The 19,789-nt window shown below is 54.0% G+C and overlaps 7 protein-coding genes across 7 annotated transcripts; 2 read left to right on the top strand and 5 right to left on the bottom strand.

The window, feature by feature from the left end:
- Nucleotides 1-1,251: 1,251 nt before the first annotated feature.
- KVR01_003646 (uncharacterized protein) lies at nucleotides 1,252-1,769 on the bottom strand (the record flags this gene model as incomplete). The annotated part of the gene is made up of 2 exons (XM_044783972.1): nucleotides 1,252-1,660; nucleotides 1,750-1,769. The coding sequence occupies 2 exons, from the start codon at nucleotides 1,767-1,769 to the stop codon at nucleotides 1,252-1,254; spliced, it is 429 nt and encodes a 142-aa protein (XP_044648661.1).
- A 1,769-nt stretch (nucleotides 1,770-3,538) lies between these two features.
- On the top strand, nucleotides 3,539-4,718 carry KVR01_002368 (uncharacterized protein; the record flags this gene model as incomplete). Its single annotated transcript, XM_044783777.1, has 4 exons — nucleotides 3,539-3,600; nucleotides 3,682-3,907; nucleotides 4,148-4,405; nucleotides 4,533-4,718. 4 exons carry the CDS (start codon nucleotides 3,539-3,541, stop codon nucleotides 4,716-4,718), a joined length of 732 nt encoding a protein of 243 aa, XP_044647383.1.
- Nucleotides 4,719-5,745: 1,027 nt separating this feature from the next.
- KVR01_002494 (uncharacterized protein) lies at nucleotides 5,746-7,101 on the bottom strand (the record flags this gene model as incomplete). Its single annotated transcript, XM_044785596.1, has 1 exon — nucleotides 5,746-7,101. The coding sequence occupies one exon, from the start codon at nucleotides 7,099-7,101 to the stop codon at nucleotides 5,746-5,748; it is 1,356 nt and encodes a 451-aa protein (XP_044647509.1).
- Nucleotides 7,102-7,730: 629 nt separating this feature from the next.
- Nucleotides 7,731-11,641, bottom strand: KVR01_002439 (uncharacterized protein). The gene is made up of 3 exons (XM_044791334.1): nucleotides 9,672-11,641; nucleotides 8,970-9,589; nucleotides 7,731-8,918 (listed from the first exon to the last, which is right to left on the bottom strand). The coding sequence occupies exons 1-3, from the start codon at nucleotides 9,698-9,700 to the stop codon at nucleotides 7,741-7,743; spliced, it is 1,827 nt and encodes a 608-aa protein (XP_044647454.1). The 5' UTR covers nucleotides 9,701-11,641; the 3' UTR covers nucleotides 7,731-7,740.
- An 894-nt stretch (nucleotides 11,642-12,535) lies between these two features.
- Nucleotides 12,536-13,447, top strand: KVR01_002272 (uncharacterized protein; the record flags this gene model as incomplete). Its single annotated transcript, XM_044783504.1, has 2 exons — nucleotides 12,536-13,195; nucleotides 13,268-13,447. 2 exons carry the CDS (start codon nucleotides 12,536-12,538, stop codon nucleotides 13,445-13,447), a joined length of 840 nt encoding a protein of 279 aa, XP_044647287.1.
- Nucleotides 13,448-15,497: 2,050 nt separating this feature from the next.
- Nucleotides 15,498-17,369, bottom strand: KVR01_002672 (uncharacterized protein; the record flags this gene model as incomplete). The annotated part of the gene is made up of 1 exon (XM_044786562.1): nucleotides 15,498-17,369. One exon carries the CDS (start codon nucleotides 17,367-17,369, stop codon nucleotides 15,498-15,500), a length of 1,872 nt encoding a protein of 623 aa, XP_044647687.1.
- Nucleotides 17,370-17,599: 230 nt separating this feature from the next.
- On the bottom strand, nucleotides 17,600-19,154 carry KVR01_003273 (uncharacterized protein; the record flags this gene model as incomplete). The annotated part of the gene is made up of 6 exons (XM_044787911.1): nucleotides 17,600-17,953; nucleotides 18,015-18,290; nucleotides 18,350-18,424; nucleotides 18,487-18,712; nucleotides 18,784-18,995; nucleotides 19,059-19,154. The coding sequence occupies 6 exons, from the start codon at nucleotides 19,152-19,154 to the stop codon at nucleotides 17,600-17,602; spliced, it is 1,239 nt and encodes a 412-aa protein (XP_044648288.1).
- Between the last annotated feature and the right edge of the window lie 635 nt (nucleotides 19,155-19,789).

Genomic DNA, 19,789 nt, shown 5'->3' on the forward strand with positions numbered 1-19,789 from the left:
AAATTATAGTAAATAAATATCTTTATTAATTTATAATTACTTATATATATATATATATGTTATAATTAAAATATATATTTCTTTTATTAAACTTTTTATTAATAAACTTTATTATTATTCCTATTAATATTATAAAATAAGTACCTATTTATCTTTATTAAATTTATAATATTTATTAATAAATAGTATAATATTATATTTTATATTTTTACGAGTTTTTAAATTTATTTTTAATTTATTTATTATTAAGTTTTAAATTAAGGTTAATATTATATTATAAAAAAATAAAATACATTATATATAATATATAATTTATTATTAAATATATATAAGAGTCTATATTAAATCACGCCCTTACTCTATATTTCTTACCGTATTAGAATTTTCGTATTGCTACGAACCTCTTCTAGAAAAGATCCACACACCTTTCAACACCGACATAGGGCCATACTAGCCTTTTCAGACTACCCAACCTTTCCCAGTGTGGTGTGCACACTGGCTTTTGGAAACCAGCCCTTCAGTTGATCCTCGCGAGTGACTTCTCGTTGCTACTCGTGGCAGGCTTAGCATCGAAGTTAGTTCACAGGAGCTGACACTACACGGAGTACAGGTTAGCCCCCCGGCAGTTGTCATGCAGCACTCTAAACTTTTCACAATTCCATAGCTCCGGCATTCTGGAAAACTCTCCGGCTGGACATTTCGAAGTACCGCGGCTAGAGCCGAGCAATGCCTCACCGTTATAACCTTATTAGCTCGATTCCGGACCCTTGAAACATGTGTACTACACCGAGTCACTCTATTCCAGGCGCTTCTTTATCCCGTCATTGTGGACATCACTTGACTACAAGAGAGTTTGCGAGCTTCATGAGTCAACCCTAGCATTTTGATGGGTTGTGATAACTATGAGGCCAGTCGATCAGAGCCTTGCGTGTCATGCTGCTCGGTCCGATATCAACCATTGCATCCATTTAGCCGACGGATCTACTAGGAATCTCAATAGATTCCGCCGCTCCATTACTCGCGCAATGTCCATGCCAATACAGATGTTCGTCCGAACGGGAACAAAGCGTCTACATATTTGTACCATGTATTGTGCGTTAGAAGAGTAGCGCTTGTGACATTGCAGTCTAGGGAGTAAAGTCGATTATGCATGCCAGAATAGGAAAGAATTCTAACTACGATTCCAACCACCGCCTTCAACTTGGGACTATCTTAAGCATGACAATTTTCTCCCCAGGTGTGTATCAGCATCTATGGTACAGGTGCTTCCAACAGCCCAACAGCCTGGCTCCTACAGAAAGGCCTCGCCGACTCTGCGTGGGTGACACTGTTTCTGTTGAACCCCGGGTCCGTCCAGTTCATGATCATGTTGGTGCAGTGCACGGTGTGCTCGTAGTCCAGAATGTCCTCGTCCACCGGCCTCCGCGTGATCACGGCGTGGTGCAGCTTGCGCCACAGGTGCAGGCAGTGCTTGATGTGGAACAGGTTGTTGGGGTAGACCTTCTCGAACTCGCCGCCAAATACCTTCTCTGGGGGCACCAGCTGGGTGTGCTTGGCGTCGCTCCACCACGTGAAGTTCCAGTTGACCTTGGGCTCCGCCAGCATGTCATCTAGTACCTCCCTGTCGAAGCACTCCGGGGCGTACCACCGCGATGCCATTCTAGATGTTTTGGCGATCGCGGTCAGCTCAGTTCCTTCTGAAGTCCACCAATCTTGTCGCGTGCACTTTTGGGTGGGGCCACTACTCACACGTCGAAATGACAGCCCATGGCTTTTGCCTCTACCCAGCTATTGCCACACTGCGTACCATTGACTTCAACGCCGTCAATTATGGTGGTCTTGTGGGGACTCATCTTTTGTCCATGGAGTTGCGTAAACGATGGTACAGCAAGCTCGGGATTCGGCGGCAATACATCAGCCACACCACCTCTGGTGCTCAAGCTGAGAAAAGAAGCGGACTCCAGGAGGGACCCGCAAAGTAAACCAATGGAAAAGACAAAGAGATGAGAAATGAGCATATAATACCAGCTTCGCCTTCCGTACGTGCGTCTCCACGCGGGCTCAGCGGCTTGATCTTTTGGCGTGCGTCCCAGGAGCATCTCATAAAATTGTTGCGCCATTTCTCAGAGTTGCTAGGACAAATAATCAAGTATGGCGTCTCCGAATGTTTGGCAAGAGATTCTGGCCTGGTGAAATTGTTACAGCAGGCTGAGGAATGAATACAGCGCGTGGTGAAAATGTTCTCAGCCAACACTAGGTCCCCAGGTAGACTACTGTGACAGACAACATACAGCAGTTCGTCTAGTCTATCTTTTGCCATTGGTTAGCTGGACCCACCAGGTCAGGCTTTGGCAAACTTTCTAGTAAAAGCAACTTTCGGTAGGGATATCACTAAACAACGCTTGTTACCCCTGTAGAGGTGTAGGTATATTGCCAGGCACATAAGTTACATAGGTACTAAGCTGGCAGCGCGTCAATTTACTAAGTCTATTCTATGGGGACCCCACCCGCCTCGGGTTTGCGACCCACCTCCAGACGGCCAGCATGGGGGGGGGGGGGGCTGGCGGGCTGTTCGCACGACCAAGATCAGTTAGTTTGTGGGCCGCCCAAGATGGAGCCTATTTGCGCCGATCCGTCAACTAAGCAGTAACTAGCTGAAAGAGTTCGGCGTGAAACTCAGAATGGCTCTTACAAACTGAATCGTACAGCTCACAATAAGCATCCGAGGGGTTTCCCTGCCCCCGAGAACTTAATTGGCCAGGTTAGCTGTGACGTAGTTGCTACCCAGCTTCTCTACTAAGAATACTTTCGGGGAGCATTTCACAAGGATCCTTTTCAGGTCTGTAGACGACAACCAAATTTTGGAGGGAAGGTACTGCCACCTAACTCCATGACTTGCGATGAAAACTTCTTGATGCTTGTGACCTCTATAACAAGTCGAAACGACTCGGTCACACTAAGGTACCTAGGTATATGCCCGTCCTCGGGTCATACCGAGGTCAGAGGCAGCGGCAGCAACCTTAAAGCAGCGGCAGCAACCTTAAAGCAACGGCAGCAACCTTGAAGCCACGGCAGTAACCTTGACACTGCAACGGAGCAGACGGCGACGTCAGGTAGTCTCATTCGACTCATATGTGGTTTCGTTCTATTCCGTATACGTCCAAGGACATACATGGCGCCTTCATACGGTGGATTCGACTCATACTAGTATACGCCTGGGCAATGATGATACCGACTTTTCACACGAGCCGCAGGATTGGGCGCGCGCCTCGGAGGTCACCTCAGAGTCCGATCCGTGGCGAAGAACGTTTCCGGATCTCCACTGAGTCTGGCCAAGCCCCATGTAGCGGTCAACCATCGGCAGGCAGGTCTGGACAGCTGAGGGGGGCGAGGTCAGCCTCGTCCTATGAGGTCCGCTGTTCGGTAGTTACCAGTCAACTCAGCCTGGCCCCATATCGGTGCCGGAATCTTCCTGCCCTGAGATGATTTCCAGACGGCAAAGGATGTTGAGCTCACCCGGATGGCTCTTGAGCACAACATGGCACCTGAGCCAAACAACACAGAGAGAAACTGCGCTGCGATGCAATACGCATACCGAAGGTAAGACTGAAGCATACAAAGTCCAATTGACCCTATACCGACCGCTTCTACCAGCCGTGGTATGCTGACAAGTCTTACAAGAGTCAACTCGTCTGAGGACGCCGCGGAGGGTAGCCTCCCCCGGAAGGGGGGCATGCTGCGGAGCACCGAGGGGAAGAAAGTAGTCAAGGACGTGATACTGGCCGCGTTAGCCTTCCTCGGTGTACTGAGTATGGCTTACAACATCACTTTCTATCGCGGCCGACAGCAGCACGACAGTGTCATGTTCGACCCGTTCGCAGAGGGCTACGCCGTACCGCGGCAATCGGTGAGTGGACGCCAGAGTGGTTTTCCGACTTGACTGCCTCATCCTATGCATCAAGAATCTGTGTTCATACTTGCCTTGTGTTTTTCTCTCCCAGTCGTGGCTTATGGGGGGTCATCGCCGGTTAGGTCCCCTGAGGGGAGGAGGTGCAGGGGCGGCAATCGTTGTGCCTTACACGTGCCTCTTCTAACACAAATCCCTCTACGTTGAAACCACAACCATCCACTGACTCCATTCACATAGTGCCACTGCGGGAGCACCACAGCCGAGGCCAGGGTGTTGGGGTGCAAGTACAGCCCGCTGGCGTCGGCGTGGCTGCCGGAGCACTGCCGCGACGACGAGCTCGAACTGGAGTTCGAGTTGCTGGGCGACGGGCCTGACGGGCACTGGATGTACTTTGCAGACAAGGCGCGGCAGGTCCGGCTCAGCCTGGACGAGATCGCCGAGTTTGGGAACGATCCCAATGCCACGTTCCATATGAGCTCCGAGTGGCATATCACGGTAAGCAGAGAGAGGTGGTGGCATACGTCCTTGGCCTTTTTTTCTATTTTCGTCCAGTGAACATTTATTTTCTAAGATGAAAAAAAAAAAAAGCAAAAGAATACAACCTGAACTTACGTTGTAACAGCACTGCTTCTTCTTCTGGCGGTGGGAGCATCGAAACCGGTTCAACGGCAAGTTCCTGCCGCTCCGATCCGACAGCGAGCACCACATCAAGCACTGCGAGCAGGTCGTCAGAGGGGGCGGAAACTTCCAGGTCGTCTCGGGGGTGACACTAGATGCTGACAAGGTCGAGTTCGAACTTGATGAGTGAGGCGCGTTGCGATTACATAGCTGCAAACAGGAAGACGGTGAGGTCGATATGGCGTGCACCGATGTGCCCAGGTGGAGCGGCAGAGATGAAAAGCCGCGAGGTCCTGGCCTCCTGGATACTTCCCAGCCTGCTGGAATGGAGATAGCCAGGGCACCTACACACACCAAATAAATATCACACAGCTGCGCGGCGCCATCTCCAAGTCCGCTTCTGCGAGACCCTTATGTCTCCCTTGATTGCCTTATCCACGGGATCATAACGGTTGTTCTTGTTCAATTGCTGACGTGCTTCCTGACTGACACTCCCGGGCCGCCCGGCGTGGATGGAAATGTTGGCTGGAAGTCATTTTATAATCGTTGGCGCTGACGCCGAACTTGAACGTACAATAGAGAAATGTTTGCATGGCAGCATTTCTCCTCGTAGCACGAGATGAACGCTTCGATCCCTGATCACCATGGCCAGCAAAGCCATGTGCCACCCTCCATGCCGTGCACAACAAAGCTCTCTGTCCCACATGTTCCGAACAGCCCCCCACGAACCCCTTGCACGACTTCGCCTCCGCTTCCCCTCTCTCCTCGCTAGAACCTCCCCGATTAGAAGAACCCCTTGGTGACCTACCTGCTGGCGCTGGATATCTATAGGTGAGTACTACCGGTGTGCTGTCTTTGTGTTTTGGTATAGGCCCTAGGATGTTATTGTGCTTGTTGTTGGAGTTGAAGAAAGTAGCTCTCAGGGCCTAGTTTGACCTTGCTCCTCTCTTTATTGACCTTGGTGTATTTACTGGAGAAGCTGTTGCTGTCCCTGGGCTTTAAATCATATCTAATCCCGCTTCTATTCCACATTCATTCGAGGAGATGCATGAAAGCAAACCAGTCTACAACATGGGTTTTATCAATGCCCATGTCAGTTTCCACCAACAGCTGTAATATCGTACGTCTCCCCAATCTCGTCGCCAGTACCCTTGGGTGCCCAGCTCAGAGGCCAACTCGTCGATGTGACGAGGCAGCAGATAGAGGCCCTTCTAAAGCTAGGCCCTCAGCACCTCGAACACCCTAGTAGCAGCGACATAATCCCCCTCGTGAGTATCAAAGCTATACAGGGCCAGAAACTTCTCCCTCCCGAGCGCGTACAGCCCAGGCCAGATCGCCTCGCCCGCAATGAGCACGCTCTCGCTCCACGTCTCCCCGTCGTCAACACTGCTGACAACCTTGAAGTCCCCAGGCACGGTCCCGCTGCCGTTGGTCCCCTCGTTCGTCATGAACCCGGCGACCAGCGTGCCCCCGACATTAATCACCCCGGCCGGCGCGGACGCCTGCTTCTCCTCGTCAAGCGGGTCGTAGACCCGCGCCCGCGTGTCGGCGGGCCACGTCCGCCCGTCGTCGGGCGACAGGACGCGGCGCATGTCGAAGCGGCCCGACTCGGTCGTCTCGAAGAGCAATATCAGCCGCTGGTCATCCCCACCACCCTCGCCACCCTCGCCGAGCCTCGCGACGCCCGTCATCCCGTCCCGGCTCCGCACCCTCCCCGCGCCCGAGGCGACCCGCCGCTCCCCCCACGTCCGGCCCCCGTCCGCCGACTCCCGCAGCAGGCTGTCCTGGTCCCCGGCGTCGTTCTCGGCCGAGTAATAAGCCTGCAGCGTGCGCCCGTCCCCCGCGACCCGCAGGAACGGCTCCCACAGCCCGTTGAGGGCCGCGGACCCGTTGTTGGCGGCCCGCGTGTCGACGTCGCCGAGGAAGCTCCAGCTGGCCCCGCCGTCGTCGGACGCCGACACCGTCAGGCGGTAGGTGGTGTAGCCGCCCGGCACGCCGAGGGTGTTGTTCGGCGAGCGGTCGTGGTTCCTGTAGGCGTAGAGGATCCTGCTCCTACCGCCCCCGACCCCATTACCAGTCGCGCTGGAGTTGGTGCCGGTGTTGTTGTTGGGGGACGAGCCGTTGGGCGGCCCGCCCGTCCCGGGGAACCCGGGCGGCAGCACGAGCGGGAACGCGTTGTCCAGCTCCCTCGTGCGGTTGTCCGCGGCGCGCTCCACGTCCCCGAGCCGCGCCCACGAGCCCCCGCCGTCGTCTGACCGGTACGTCCGCAGGGCCTTCGCAAAGCCCTCGCGGACCGCGTACCCTAGGTACAGCCCGTCGTCGACGGACCCGGCCGCGCGGAGGTAGACGCCCGTTGTCTCGAGGGTCACGGGCGGGCCGGCTGGTGTGATTTCCACTGTTGCGTTGCTCGCTGTGATGGGGAGGCACCCGAGGGCGCCGAAGCCGCCGTCGGGCGGTGTTGGGGGTGATTGTCGGGGGAGGAGGCCTAGGCTTAGACCTTTTGGGGCCGATGGTTGGGCCCAGCAGGGGGCTAGGAGGAGGGAGAGGCATGTTGCTGATATGGAGCGCGGCATGTTGAACGAGTGTGTTGGCCCTGAGGACCGCCCGAGACGACGCGGCGATATTCGTGCTGGCAAGACCTTATGTCTTCCTCCGCTTGTGGAGAGTTGGGACCAGACTTTATTCCTACCCAGCAGACTCCCTCACTTCCCCTTCACTCGACAGAAAGGAGCAATACGACCTCATCCAAAGAGATCGACATGTGATGAACTTATCACCAAGCTGAGAACTATAAACGTTTTGAGTTCAGCCAGTGAGATCCTACAAACCGTAAAAACAACAGACGAACACGTCCAGCAGCGCGCATGGCATAACGCAGCCAATCTCAACAACCTCTTCGCCCTGCAATATAGAATTCCCAACTGCGACGTGACGGAGCTCATGGCTTAGAGCTTGTACGCTTTGTACAAAAGTCAGGCCGCAAATTGTTGGGCGTTTAATGCGCGCAGGGTGGCATTCCGTGGCTGACTGGCAGGTAGTTGGAGAAGAACGTCCGCAGGAGCCGTGGGAGATTCGCCGTACCCAACTGCCGTCTCTCAGAGTTTGCATAGCGGCTGTATTGAACTAATTTTGGCTCACTTGGGTGTATCAATCGCTAAGACAAAAAAAGAAGCATTATTATATCACACCGTCACATTACTTTGTTTTGCCCCTCAGCTCCCCGCGGGCTTGCCTGGAGATTGCTGTTGCTGCTGCTGCTGCTGCTGAAGCCCCAGGCCAACCGCGCTCCCAGCCACACTGCCCCTGGTCTGCGCATACAGCGCATACATATCCTCCCCCGTCCTCGTGTTCTCACCCCCCGTCGTCGTATACCCAGGCGTGATGGGCGTCTGCGGCATGGCGCTGGTCCTGTTTGAGCCGCTGTGGAAGCTGGGCGGCGGCGACAGGCCCGGCGTGGGCATGGCGCTCGACCGCCCGCCCGCCATGGTCGTGCGCGTCACGTCCGTCCAGGAGCTCATGGCCGACATCCGCTCCGTGGAGCCCGACACGGATGAGCCCGCCAACATCGACTTGTAGTACGCCTGGGCGTCGTCTCTGGTGAAGACCGGCAGGGGTGCCGTTACGGACTCGGCAGTCGACTCAGCGGTCGACTCGGTGGGCGACTGTGCGGCTGGCGCTGTGTTGTTGGTATACGCCTTCTGTAGTCCCAAGTCTGGGAGCGGGGGAACGTCCTGCATCCTCCTAGCTCCACTGCTCTCCGCAGCCGCGCTGTCCCCCGAATTGGAATGGTAGCTGACGGTCCTTTGCGTCGCCTGGCTTGCAGGCCGGCTCCTCCTGCCTCCAGTCAGGTTGCTGCCGATGGAGCTGCGCAGGCTCCCACTCCCACTCGCCGGGTTGAGCTTGAGCGGATGGTGCCTGCTGGAGCGCTTGAACCAGCTGACCACGCTCTTTCGGATGTGTGCCTGCTCGACCGGCGCCGGGTCGAGCAATGGCAGTAGATGGTTCGGATCCCGCCGCTTCTCATCTAGGAAGCCCTGTGGAACCGCGTCATTGCGCCCGTCTTCCATCTGGTACGCGGCTTGGATAGCCTCGTTCAGGATGTCCGAATCAGAGCGAGCGTCTCGGTGGCCGCTGACGTGCCTTGCGTTGAACGGATTCGAGACTTGGCGTTTCGGAATCGCCTCGGGTTTCGGTTTGTAGAATCGCTCGAGTGGTGCTGCGAGCGATGACGGTAACGCCGGCATCGATGGAAGGTTGAAGTCGAAACGACTTCCTCGACCAATGCGAGAGGGGTAGCCGCGAGGGTCAAGCTCATCTTGACCATGACGGCGCCGGCGCCGGCGGATGAGAAATGTCCCCCAGAGCACACCTACGATGAGGCCTAGACCAGCTGAACTAAGTGTTAGTCAAAGTGCGGCCTTCATGACGCAACGAAACATACCAAGGACACCCAAGGCGATGCCGGCTTTGCAAGAGGCGCTAAGACCAGATGGCGGCCCTCCGTCACGGTCATTCTGCTGCCTCCCAGTCTCTTGGCTCCCGGGCGACCCTATGAAGATAGCACCGCTGGTGGTGGTTGTCGGTAGCGCAAGGCTGCTTGTCAACAATGGCAGATTCGTCTGTGGCGGTGGGGTTATCTGCGGGATGCTTGTCGAGGTGGACAGGGTTGATGTCAAGATCGGAGGGATAGACAGTGTCGTCGACGCCGACGTCGAAGTACTCGATGTACTTGAATCTGTGTCAGTGTCTGACTCGGACGACGTCGTCGATGTCGTGCTCGAACTCGTGGTCAAAGCTGCCGGCGGCGATGGCGATGGCGACGGTGTCGGCGACGACGAAGACGACGAGTCATCGTCGTCTTCAGACTCATCCCGCGCTGTGTCGGCCGCGTCTTCGGCCTCATCCGCAGCTGTGTCGAGTTTGTCGTCGGCATCGTCCCTCTTCACAAATGCGATGGTCCTGCGAAAAGGAGGCGCCTGCCGGCCGTCCAGAATGTCGTCGTCGTCCTTTTGTCTGGCATGTACCCGAGCGGCTGCCCATTGTCCGCCGCTTCGCCGTGCCCTACAACGTACATGAGATCAGCACCACGGACCCTCGTCACGTAGCAAGCGAGCGGCGATCACTGCCCGAGCTGTGTACTTACAGGAACGAATCGAGTCGGAGAGCGACCATTTCTTCACCAACAGCCCTGGGGCGGCAGCTCAGGCATCAAGCAACCCTTTCTTTGAGTCAGGTACGGCAGGCGTACGCACGGGGCCGGGCACCAAGATAAATTCGATGTTCGGAATAAAGTTGGAAGAAAACGAGATGTCAGGCGTCTTGAGAGAAGAATGCCCAGCAACGCCCACGCACGCGGTTGACAAGCCACTGATCCCAACTTCAGATTCGAAAGCCAAGAATAGGCAGATGAAAAGGCATCCGGTGTCATTCGAAGTATTTCGAAACCGGCAGGCGAGGAGATAACGGGCACAGCCCTCGGATGGTACTGCAAAGAACGACAGAAAAGACCTCCTGGGCACTGGCAAGAAGAGAAGGAGGGGCGATGATCATCCGGACGACACAGGTCGACGCAGCCGTTTGTGTCAGAAGATTGGACAGAACAGCTCAAAAAGTTGGGACGAGCGACGGGCTGCCCAGAAACTCAAGTAGAGTGAGGGAAAACAAAACAAGACAAGGAAAAAGAAGTCTTGGGGGGATTTACAACACGAACAGGGAGGCAGGGCACATCACCGATTTTGAGCAGATCGAGAGGGTTCCTCCTGCACCGGTGATCGCTGAGTTGCCAGCAAACATGGTGGTGCCATGCAACAAAATTGCGAGCGAGCAAACCATCATGCGTCTTGGGTGACTCTGGCTGCAACTGGAAGCACAGGTGCTGCACTGAACCGGGATGGAGGCGGCAGGTCGTGTTGTTTCAGCAGCAGGGTCGCCAACGTCATGTTTCAGAATGTGGGTGATCCCTTCTAGCGATCAGCAGTCGGACAGCGCACATCCCAGAACGACCTGCCCACTGCGGAAGTCTGGCAGGGCAGGGTTCGGGGTGTGCGTGTGTGTTGTCGCTTGGCACTTGTCCCACCATTAGCAGCAAGCGAGGCAGCCAAGTCAGGGACTACCAAGTCTCTAGTCCACCACCAAAGTCCACACACAGAACAGAGCCAGGGGGGTGATAGCAGTGCTGGGCGGGCTGGGCACGGAACCCCCCACTGAATAAGCCCCTTCCACGGACGATTCCAGGGTTCTGCGGGTGATTCGGGGTGGAGGCGGGCCAGGCTGGTGTTTGAAGCCCCCGAGCACAGAAACACCAGCTGGTGTGACTGACAGGGCCAGGACCGCGGGTCTGTAACACGGGGTACTATCACACTCGGCCGCCCTGGTGTGGAGCCTGCGTAATTGTCCGACTGTGGTGTGTCACACTGTTAAAGAGCCTGAGAGCCCGGCAAGTCCCATCCCAATCTCCTTCAGACTGTCGACTTGGCAGCCCCCAGCCTCGTTGACCACCAGCTCTTCGGCTCGGCAGCTGAAGTTGAGACTGAGTCCGACCTCGAGTCTCCTTCCGCAGTGGATCCACAAGGAGAAGCTTGTTTGGCCCAGAGTCTGGTGACGGGGTGCACCAGCCAGCGTCTCCGTCCAGTTTCCTTGTTGGGCCCGTTTGGCCCGTCGGCCAGCTCCACTACAAGGCCCAGGTCCAGGTTGATGTGCATCTCGGTGTCTCTTCTTCCTTTGCCCAGATGGTTAACGAGAGCGAAGGATCTTGGTTCAGGGTAGGTCCTCGATTGCCTTTCCGCCAGATATTCTAGCGTTTGCCACCACCCCAGATTTCCTGCAGAAAAGCGGTAGGCTAGCAGGACAGTCTTGTGGAGCAGATGGGCCTTGAATCGGCAGTCGATCGATGGCGGTGGGTGGTCAAGAAAAGAGACGCGTCACAACCGTCGCATCAGTGGTGCGAGGGAGGGCAACCACCAAGGGGCCAGGCGCGTAGAGGTGATGACAATTAAGAAGATGGGATGATGCCTGGGCCCGAGGTCTGAATTCGGGCAGACTCGGTCTTTCGTCTCGTCGCCCGTCTTGTTTGTGCCGCCGTGTTTGGTCTTGATGAATCGACCAAGCCTTGGCTGGGAACAAGCCAGGCAACCAGGGAACAGCTGCCTGCCAATCTACTGCCTACAGGTGAGCTTAAGCACTGGCCAGCATCTTGACCCTAACCCTATGTACAGGGGCACCCGACGCTCGTGTACTACCATCCCCCGCCAACCCACCCAACCTCGTCATGCCCTAGGAGGTGCCAAGGCGCACCTAAGTGCAAGGGATCCGACGATGACTTCAAGCACAGAATCAGAGCAGTTGTAACAAAACAAATCCATGTGTTGCCACCCCTTAAATACCATGCAGTTTCTCAATAAAGTGTAGTGGAGGCTGTCTGCGATGGGAAGTAGTATAAATAATCAGTATCAGCAAGTCAGGTATCCGACCCTGCTTTAGATGTAGAACGAAGTAGTGAAAAGCTTGCAGTTCCGTTTCTAACCCATATGTATAAAACTTATGTGGCCCCTTTGCGCAGTAGTTAAAGAACCAACATTTTTTTAAAAAAAAAACACCATGCCCATAACAGCCTATAGTGTGGAGAGAACATAATACGTGGGTACGTACGTGGCCTCAGCCTCGTACCGTGCAGATAAGTCTAGAAGGCATCGCTCCCGACGGCGCCGCAGACTAGAATCGTCGACACAAGTCGCCCAAGGGCTTATGGGCGGCGAAGCACGCAGCAGTCATACGGACATATTTTAAGTGGTTTCGCTTCTATTCCCTATATGTCCGAGGACATACATGGCGTCTTCATACGGTGGTAAGCGCTCAAGACCTAGCGCTTGAAAAGGACGTATTTTAACCTTCAACTTTTTGTTCCTTATGTCCTCATTCGGCGGGACTTGACCACGCAAACCCTACACCCTTCACCTCCCAACCTCCTGCGTCTTAACCCAAGATTGGCTTCCAAGGTTGACAAGCAATATGGCCGACGAGGACGAGACCCGCCCCCGCGACTGGGGACACCACAGGTCGCCCATCTTCAAGCTCCCCCCCGAGCTCCGCAACATGATCTACCACGAGACCTTCGCTGGCTCTGAGCGTGACCTCGTCCTTGATCGCGTGCTCGTCACCGGCCGCTGCAGCGTCTTCACCACCGCCAAGTCGACCCACAACTTCCTCCTCACCTGTCGGCAGGTCTACACCGAGGCCCTCGCCGTCTGCTGGTCACTGACTGTGATAGTAAATCGCCGCTTAGCGGGTGACTATGCAGATTTTAACAAGTACAGGCACACATGGGAATTATTCTCACGCGGCTACTTCTTGAACCGCATCCCCGCCATTGCCAGACAGCACGTCCAGCATCTCCGTGGTTTATATTTGCCGACCGTCCCATTCAACAAATGGCTACGACACGAGGACATCCCCCGGCATCTCAATGTCGCCGAGACTCTGGACTTCTTTCCAAACCTCAAGACATGCTCGTTTTTGCATTTCGATTTTGTAAGCAACGAAGACTTTGCAGGAATGTGTGCCGGGATCGCGAAGAGACATCCCCGCGTTCACATCCTCCGCAAGCGGTGCATGCTGGCTGCTGCCGACACTCCGATATATTTCTTCCTACCGTTTATTAATTGGAACCGGGTGAGTCGTTAGAATAAAAATATCAAATCTTTCCAGGTGTATCAGATGACTGACAAATTTGGACCAACTCAGATTACTTTTACCGACTTCACCTCCGGCAACAGCTTGGCCATTTACGAGCCTCTTTCAGCTCCCGACGTGCCATGGATCTCTGAAGAGGCCGGCTTCCAGATGATCCTAAATTCGTCTGACATGCAACTTAAAACCGTCGAACGCGCCCTCGAACTTAAGGCGGTGGACTATAAACCCTAGTTCTAATCTGGCAGTTTAGTATAGGAGCTGGCTGGTATCGCATTGATACCTGAGGGTATCCTACAGGAACCCTGGGAAGGGATTTAATAAGAATTTAATGAGAGGGAGGGCTGGTAGGGAGTTCTGTAGAAGGTTAACCTATAGAAAAGAATCCGATGGGAAGTTATCCCGCAGAAGAGTGTCCTATGGGGATGTCTCCTATGAGAGGGCATCTCATTGTAAATTGAGAGGAGAGTCATCGCATCCGCGGAGTGGACATCCGAGCAGTCAGGGAAGAAGTGGCACAGAAGCACTTCTCAAACATACAGCCCAATTGATCAAAAGTGAAAAAAAAGAAAAGGTTCGTGTCGAACTCTCACACCGCATCTTACTAAGTATCAGAAGTGCAAGGCCGCACGCGCCAGGATCCCACAGCCATGAGCCATCGAGTTTCAAATTTGCACCACCAACAACATGCCTGATACCTCCAGCCCCTCTATCAAAGCCACGCTGGCCTTGATCAATTACTTCTTGGGTTCCGCGCGCCTGGTGGGCTGCTCCCCGGCCCCGTGCTTCAGCCCATCCGAGACGGTCCCGACAATCTCGCTGACCGGGTTCCGGTGCCCGCCCACCTCGAGGCCCTTGGAAACAGAGCCCACAACATCCCCAGCCAGGCCCACCCCTTGCTTGGGGCCGTGGGCGTGGGCATGAGGTGCCGCCGCGCCAGGGTTTCTGTGGGAAGGAGGAGAGTTCTGTTAGCGACTGGGCCCATGCGGATATACTTTCGAGAACGAAGAGGAAAGTGCGAGCTATCAATATTGGGAGTGGGCATGTTTACCCTGCGGGAGGAGGCTGATCCGCCATGATGATAAGCTTAACTGGTTTCGCTTCTATTCCGCATACGTCGGAAGTCAGCTTTCCTAGAGTAGTAAATGCTCAAGGCCCAGCGTTTAAAAAGCATAATTAGATTGTCGATAACAGTGGTGGAAGATGCGATATGTTGGATGATACCTCGGTAACGTTAATAATTCATCAAATTATACGAGGCTGGCGTGGGGAGTTGTAAATAAAGCGGCTTTGGCAGTATCAAAAAGCTTATTGTACTAGTAGTTTGAGCTGAGATAGACCTCCCAGCTAGTCCTCACAATTAGCTCAAGTGATGCGATTCGGAGAGCATTTTTATATTTTTTCCCGTCATGCGAAGAACATCGACCCGCGCCTTTACCAACTTGACGTCCATAACTCTGCGCAGGAAATCTGCTCAGTGACACAGCCTCTCCGGAGTCCGTGGCCGTGATCCAATTTCTGATTCTGTCATTCCGAGATCCACAACTGGCGGAGGAGTTCACGTCGTCGCAGGCCCTGCCATCCGGTGTCGCTAGCGCTGTCGCATCCGCCCTCCAACGGGGCGCCGTACCATCTTTGGAATCTCAATGCGAGGTCGTTGGACACATTTTCTTGATATGAGACACGGGCCCCCAAAGGCCTTTTCCTGTGTACCTGGGCAGTAAGTTTAGATATTCGAGTCATTTGCATGCGGCCACTCCGATGGTTTCGATAGGCACTCACCTGGGCACTCTACGGCGCACGGTGGCTTGCCATCCCAGCGAGTATTCAAACCACGGACCTTGGACCAGGATGCTGTCGGACTTTTCCAGGCCCACTCGCTTACACGAGCCGTAACACGGCCCGTTCCGGGTCTTTCTCCAGGTGGCCGTCCATTCTAAGGTTGGCTACGTGACCCTCCAATCCGTATCAACTCGTGAAGATGATGGCTTGGCCAATGTATTCTGTTGCCCAAAAATCCCCTGAATGCACAGAGGTACCCTAAGAACTCGTGCTATGCCCTGTCCGTTCAAATGTTCTCTGCTCGCCCTTTCTGCAGCACAAGATTGTAAGATAAGCGGCGGCGAATTACTTGCAGCCATTGTTCTCTTTGGTAATGAGCCAGACATTGGAGTCAGCCGTAACATTGAGGTCTGGGAATTGAATCGCAAGTGCTGTTCTGAAGTGTATTTCAGAAAGCAGGAGAGATCGGCGACTCGGATATATGTATGTGCCCCTGACGGAATTACTTCTTTGGAGTCTTTTTCCTCGTGGGCACGACCTTCTTGCTAGTTGTGGGATCAGAGGTCCTGCCACCGGTATCTGCTTTGCCTTGTAATGAGGGTCTTCCTAACATCTGGCACATCTCACCATGGCCCATTTTCTGAGCAAGTGCCCATGCTGTTTCCCCGCCCTTCGTCAGGGCTTGTCGGTCAGCCCCTTTCTCCAGGAACAGCTTGAGCATTTCCTTGCGGTTGTTATACGCTGCAAAGTGCAGCGGTGTCCAGTGGAGATTTTTTGACCGAACGTCAACATCAGCGCCGTATTGCAACAGGATCCGGACGACGTCAATATGACCCGCCTTCGCAGCTTCGATGAGAGGTGACATGCGTGTGTGCCTATTGATATGGACACTTGCACCTCTCTCGCACAGCACGGACACGATGTCTGCACGCCCCTGCCATCCCGCCGAGATAAGGGCATTACACGATCCGAGATTGACCTGAGCGCCGTGATCGCACAACAACGATACAGTACCTTTGTGGCCCCCGCGTGCAGCATGGAAAAGCGCAGTCCCCTTCTGATCGTCCAAGACATCGATTTTGGCTCCGTTCTTCCGTAGCACGGATATCACTTTGTCGTGGCCACACTGCGCCGCGAAGTGGATTGGGTAGCACCCATCCTTCCATGCTGGGAGGTTGGCATCAGCTCCGTACTTGCACAGCACTGAGACGGCCTCTTCGTGATCTCCTCGCGCTGCGAAGTGGAGTGGACGCTCTCCCCCGGTCCTCGTGCCGGAACTGGCTGCTGCATTTCTGGAGAGGAGCAATTTCAACACGTCCACATGGCCTTTCGAAGCGGCGTGGTGGATCATCTGAAGGCCATGGCCATCTGTTGAGCTGCTTTCAAATCCCATGTTCAAGAACAACTCCACCGCCTCCTTGAATCCGAAATTGGCAGCATAATGTGCCGGCAGGAGCCTGCGCCTAGCCACATCTGTTGTCGGCTCCAGCACACTTGCTCCGCACGCGATCAAATACTTGATCACGGAGAGGTTTTTGTCGCACCTAGTCCGACATGCGACATGTAAGGCAGTCTCTCCGTTGCGATCTTTGCTGTGGATATCTGCACCTTTATTAAGCAGCCTCTGTATTATTTCTGTGTGGCCATATTCTGCAGCTTGGTGCAAAGGAGTTCGTAGTTGGCTGGAACGAGCCTCGATATCGGAACCTGAATCCAATAGCCTCTGCACAACCGTGGAAACACCCTTTTGGGCAGCCGCATGGAGGGGTGTGAAGCCATCTAGATCCCGAGCCTCGATATCCGCTCCAGCATCGAGCAGTAACTTAAAAGAGATGTCAGAGTGCGGACCGTCACCCGCCATAGCCACTGAATGGAGGGCGGTGTCGCCATCTGCGTCCCGGACCTCCAGATCCACCTTGGCGGTGATTAGACACCGAATGGCTTCATGCATGTGTCTTGATGCCGCTTCATGGAGGGCCGTCATCCCATCAACAGAAAATTTAGGCCGAAGATCAGCTCCGTGTTCCACCAGGGCTTTCAAAACACTAGTTTTCTCCTTAAGAACGGCTATTAAGATCGGGGGGAGTACGGTGTCGCTCTGAAGCTTTATTGATGCCGGAATTGGCTCTGCTGCATTCACATCAGCGCCATTGAGCAGATAGGTTCGGACTCGTTCCGCCTGTCCCTGCAACACAGCCAACATCAGTCCACTATTGCCGTTGCTGTCTTTGATATCAATCGCAAGACCCGAACGGACAAGAAGTCCGACGATGTCAGACCTGCCGGCTGGAACCAGGTGCATCAGAGTTAAGCCGTTCGAGTCTGTGGCGTTGACTTCAGCCCCATGGTCAATGAGAAGGCTGACCAGGTCCATGTGCCCATTTTCAACGGCCGAGTGGAGCAGTGTTGCCCCGGACGAGTCTTTTTTGTGCACGTCTGCGCCCTTGCTCAGGAACCAGCTGACGACGTCTGTTCTTCCAGAAACAACTGCCCGCTGTAGTGAAGAGGCCTTTGAGAGGTCTTCGCCTAACTCTGGCGCTTGTGACTGGAGGTATTCGTGCACGGGTGACAGAGCAGCCGAATGCGAGCCTATTTGCGATTGATTCAGTCTGACGAGTCGCAACCCTTCCGGGTAAAAGGGGAACCTCCTAGCACGTTCTCGTCATCATTGTCTTTGGATCCTGGCGACACAGTCAATGGTCCTGTGATGGTATCCGGCTCGACCCTTAATCGCACGTCGTCAATAGCATTATGCCAAAACCCCTCGAGCTCCATGACCAGATTCATGTAGTTCAGATCATGGCGGTGCGCAAATTTCGGGAGGTCCGCGTGGTTCTGATTCATTTGCATGGTACAGAGACTTATACTTTCTGGAGCGTTGTCCATGGGTTTTGTAGCCGATGCCTCTTCCACTAAGATCTCGTGTGGACCTGTGATCTGCCAGCGTCCTCCTTCAAACTGTGCGGAGTCAGCGCTTTGGCACTCTTATACGGGCCACATCTCTGCCTATCTCACTGACTTTTGCTGTTCTTGTCCTCATGGTCTCGAAGACCGACAGGATCTTCGACTTTGGATAAGTGAACTGTGCCTCGAAATTTCTTTGCAGGTTGAGCAGGTACTCGGAACCAGGGCGCAGATCGCGGACTAAAACCTCATTGGGCTGGCCTTTGACCATAGGAAGCCAATGTTCTATACGAATACCAGCATTCGGGACGCCAAAAAATATTAGGCCATAAATGCACGACGCCGTTATTCTCTGATTCTCTTTCTTGCTCGAGCTCATCTTGCAGATTGCCTAAGGACCTTAATGTTAATGGGAGAATCGCTTATGATTGCATTTATTTTCCTACTTGCCTGTTTCACCACCAATCCGCCAAGGCTGTGCGCGATGAACACAATGGGACGAGGCCTCGAATCAACTTTCCCTTGCTTCCGAGACAGTCAGAGACATCTGGGTGACTTGTGCGTTTCCGTGGTGTAGGCTCACGCACCTGAAGCATGCGGCGGACTCGTGACAGAGTAGCCCCCAGCTCAGTACCGATATTCTCAATGGTTTGAAACGACTCGCTGTTCACCAGTGCCGTATCATATCCGTACAACATAACCCGGACGTTTGGCTTGCGCCATGTTGCATCGTCTCTCAGCCACATGAAGTGGTCTTTCCTGCTCTTCCAGGACCCATATGCATGACTTGCAAGACCGCTAACAACAATGCAACTTGGGTGTCCGTTGCGTTAGACCAGGGGTCAATATTTATCTAGACAGAAGATAATCGCCATGTGACTTACTCGATGATCTCGTCACGAGGACAATGAACTTCGTTGAGTGGTGTGAACCCAAGGAAGGTGATGTCGAATGTCAACTCGACAAGTATCCATTCACCTCGAAACTCCGCTTCCCCTTTAATGGGTAGATTGGTTGCAGTTGCCAACTGCGGAGGTAGCGTTTCAAAGGTGACCGTTGCGACCATCTCTGTGTGCTGCTCCAAGCAATACGGATCCTGACCAAGTGAATGAACAGTAGAGTGGCACGAGAAATCTGGCCCACCGATCCTATCGCAGACCTGATCGACTATAGATGCAGCGTCGCCTTCCGTGGCTCCCGGGGGGATGCCCGCGACTCTGAACACCGTTTCACGTCCCCGAACTCGGTTCGCCATTCTAGGGTGATTTGAGCCGCATAAGGGATGGAGATGTTAAAGGACAAGTGAGTATATTCAACAGATCTGAGTTCATATCTTGCCCAGCGCTCAGCAGTCCAGTCCCTTGTTGTGTGGCTGAGCAAGCGGCACAGCGTGATGGCGGATGACTGATGACAGGGAAAGAACCTTGGAAAACGTAGAGACCGAAAGGATGCTTGGAAGAGGGGTTTGCATGCATCTATGTGTAACCATCTCAAACAGGTCAAGTGCATGGAAACCTGCAGCAGACAGACCATGTGATCCCGCGTCCAACCAGTTGACAAGCTCCTGCAACTAGACTAGAGTAAGCCCAATCGTTTGTGCAAGAAAGAAGGAGCCTGCCGTGCAACTGAGAGTTCGTAAGCGGTGCCTGGTCCCAGGAGTAGCTACAACTGTTCATTTCGGACAGTGCGATTGAATGAGCAAGCCAGCCTGCGCTGTGAAATGCGGCTCAATATCTCGATTTAATGCGCTGCTGGATGTTCCAAGACTGCAAAGCGAGAGACGCAACTGGGGTCCTTTCTCTATTCATCTCATGCATCCGCTTGTTTCGACTGCATCGCAGCATGCTCAGGGACAGGTGACAGCAAAGGATCAAGAACCGTCTACCTCAC

This window comes from Diaporthe batatas, assembly GCF_019321695.1.
Source record: "Diaporthe batatas strain CRI 302-4 chromosome Unknown Contig00003, whole genome shotgun sequence".
NCBI classification, from domain to species: Eukaryota; Fungi; Ascomycota; class Sordariomycetes; order Diaporthales; family Diaporthaceae; genus Diaporthe; species Diaporthe batatas.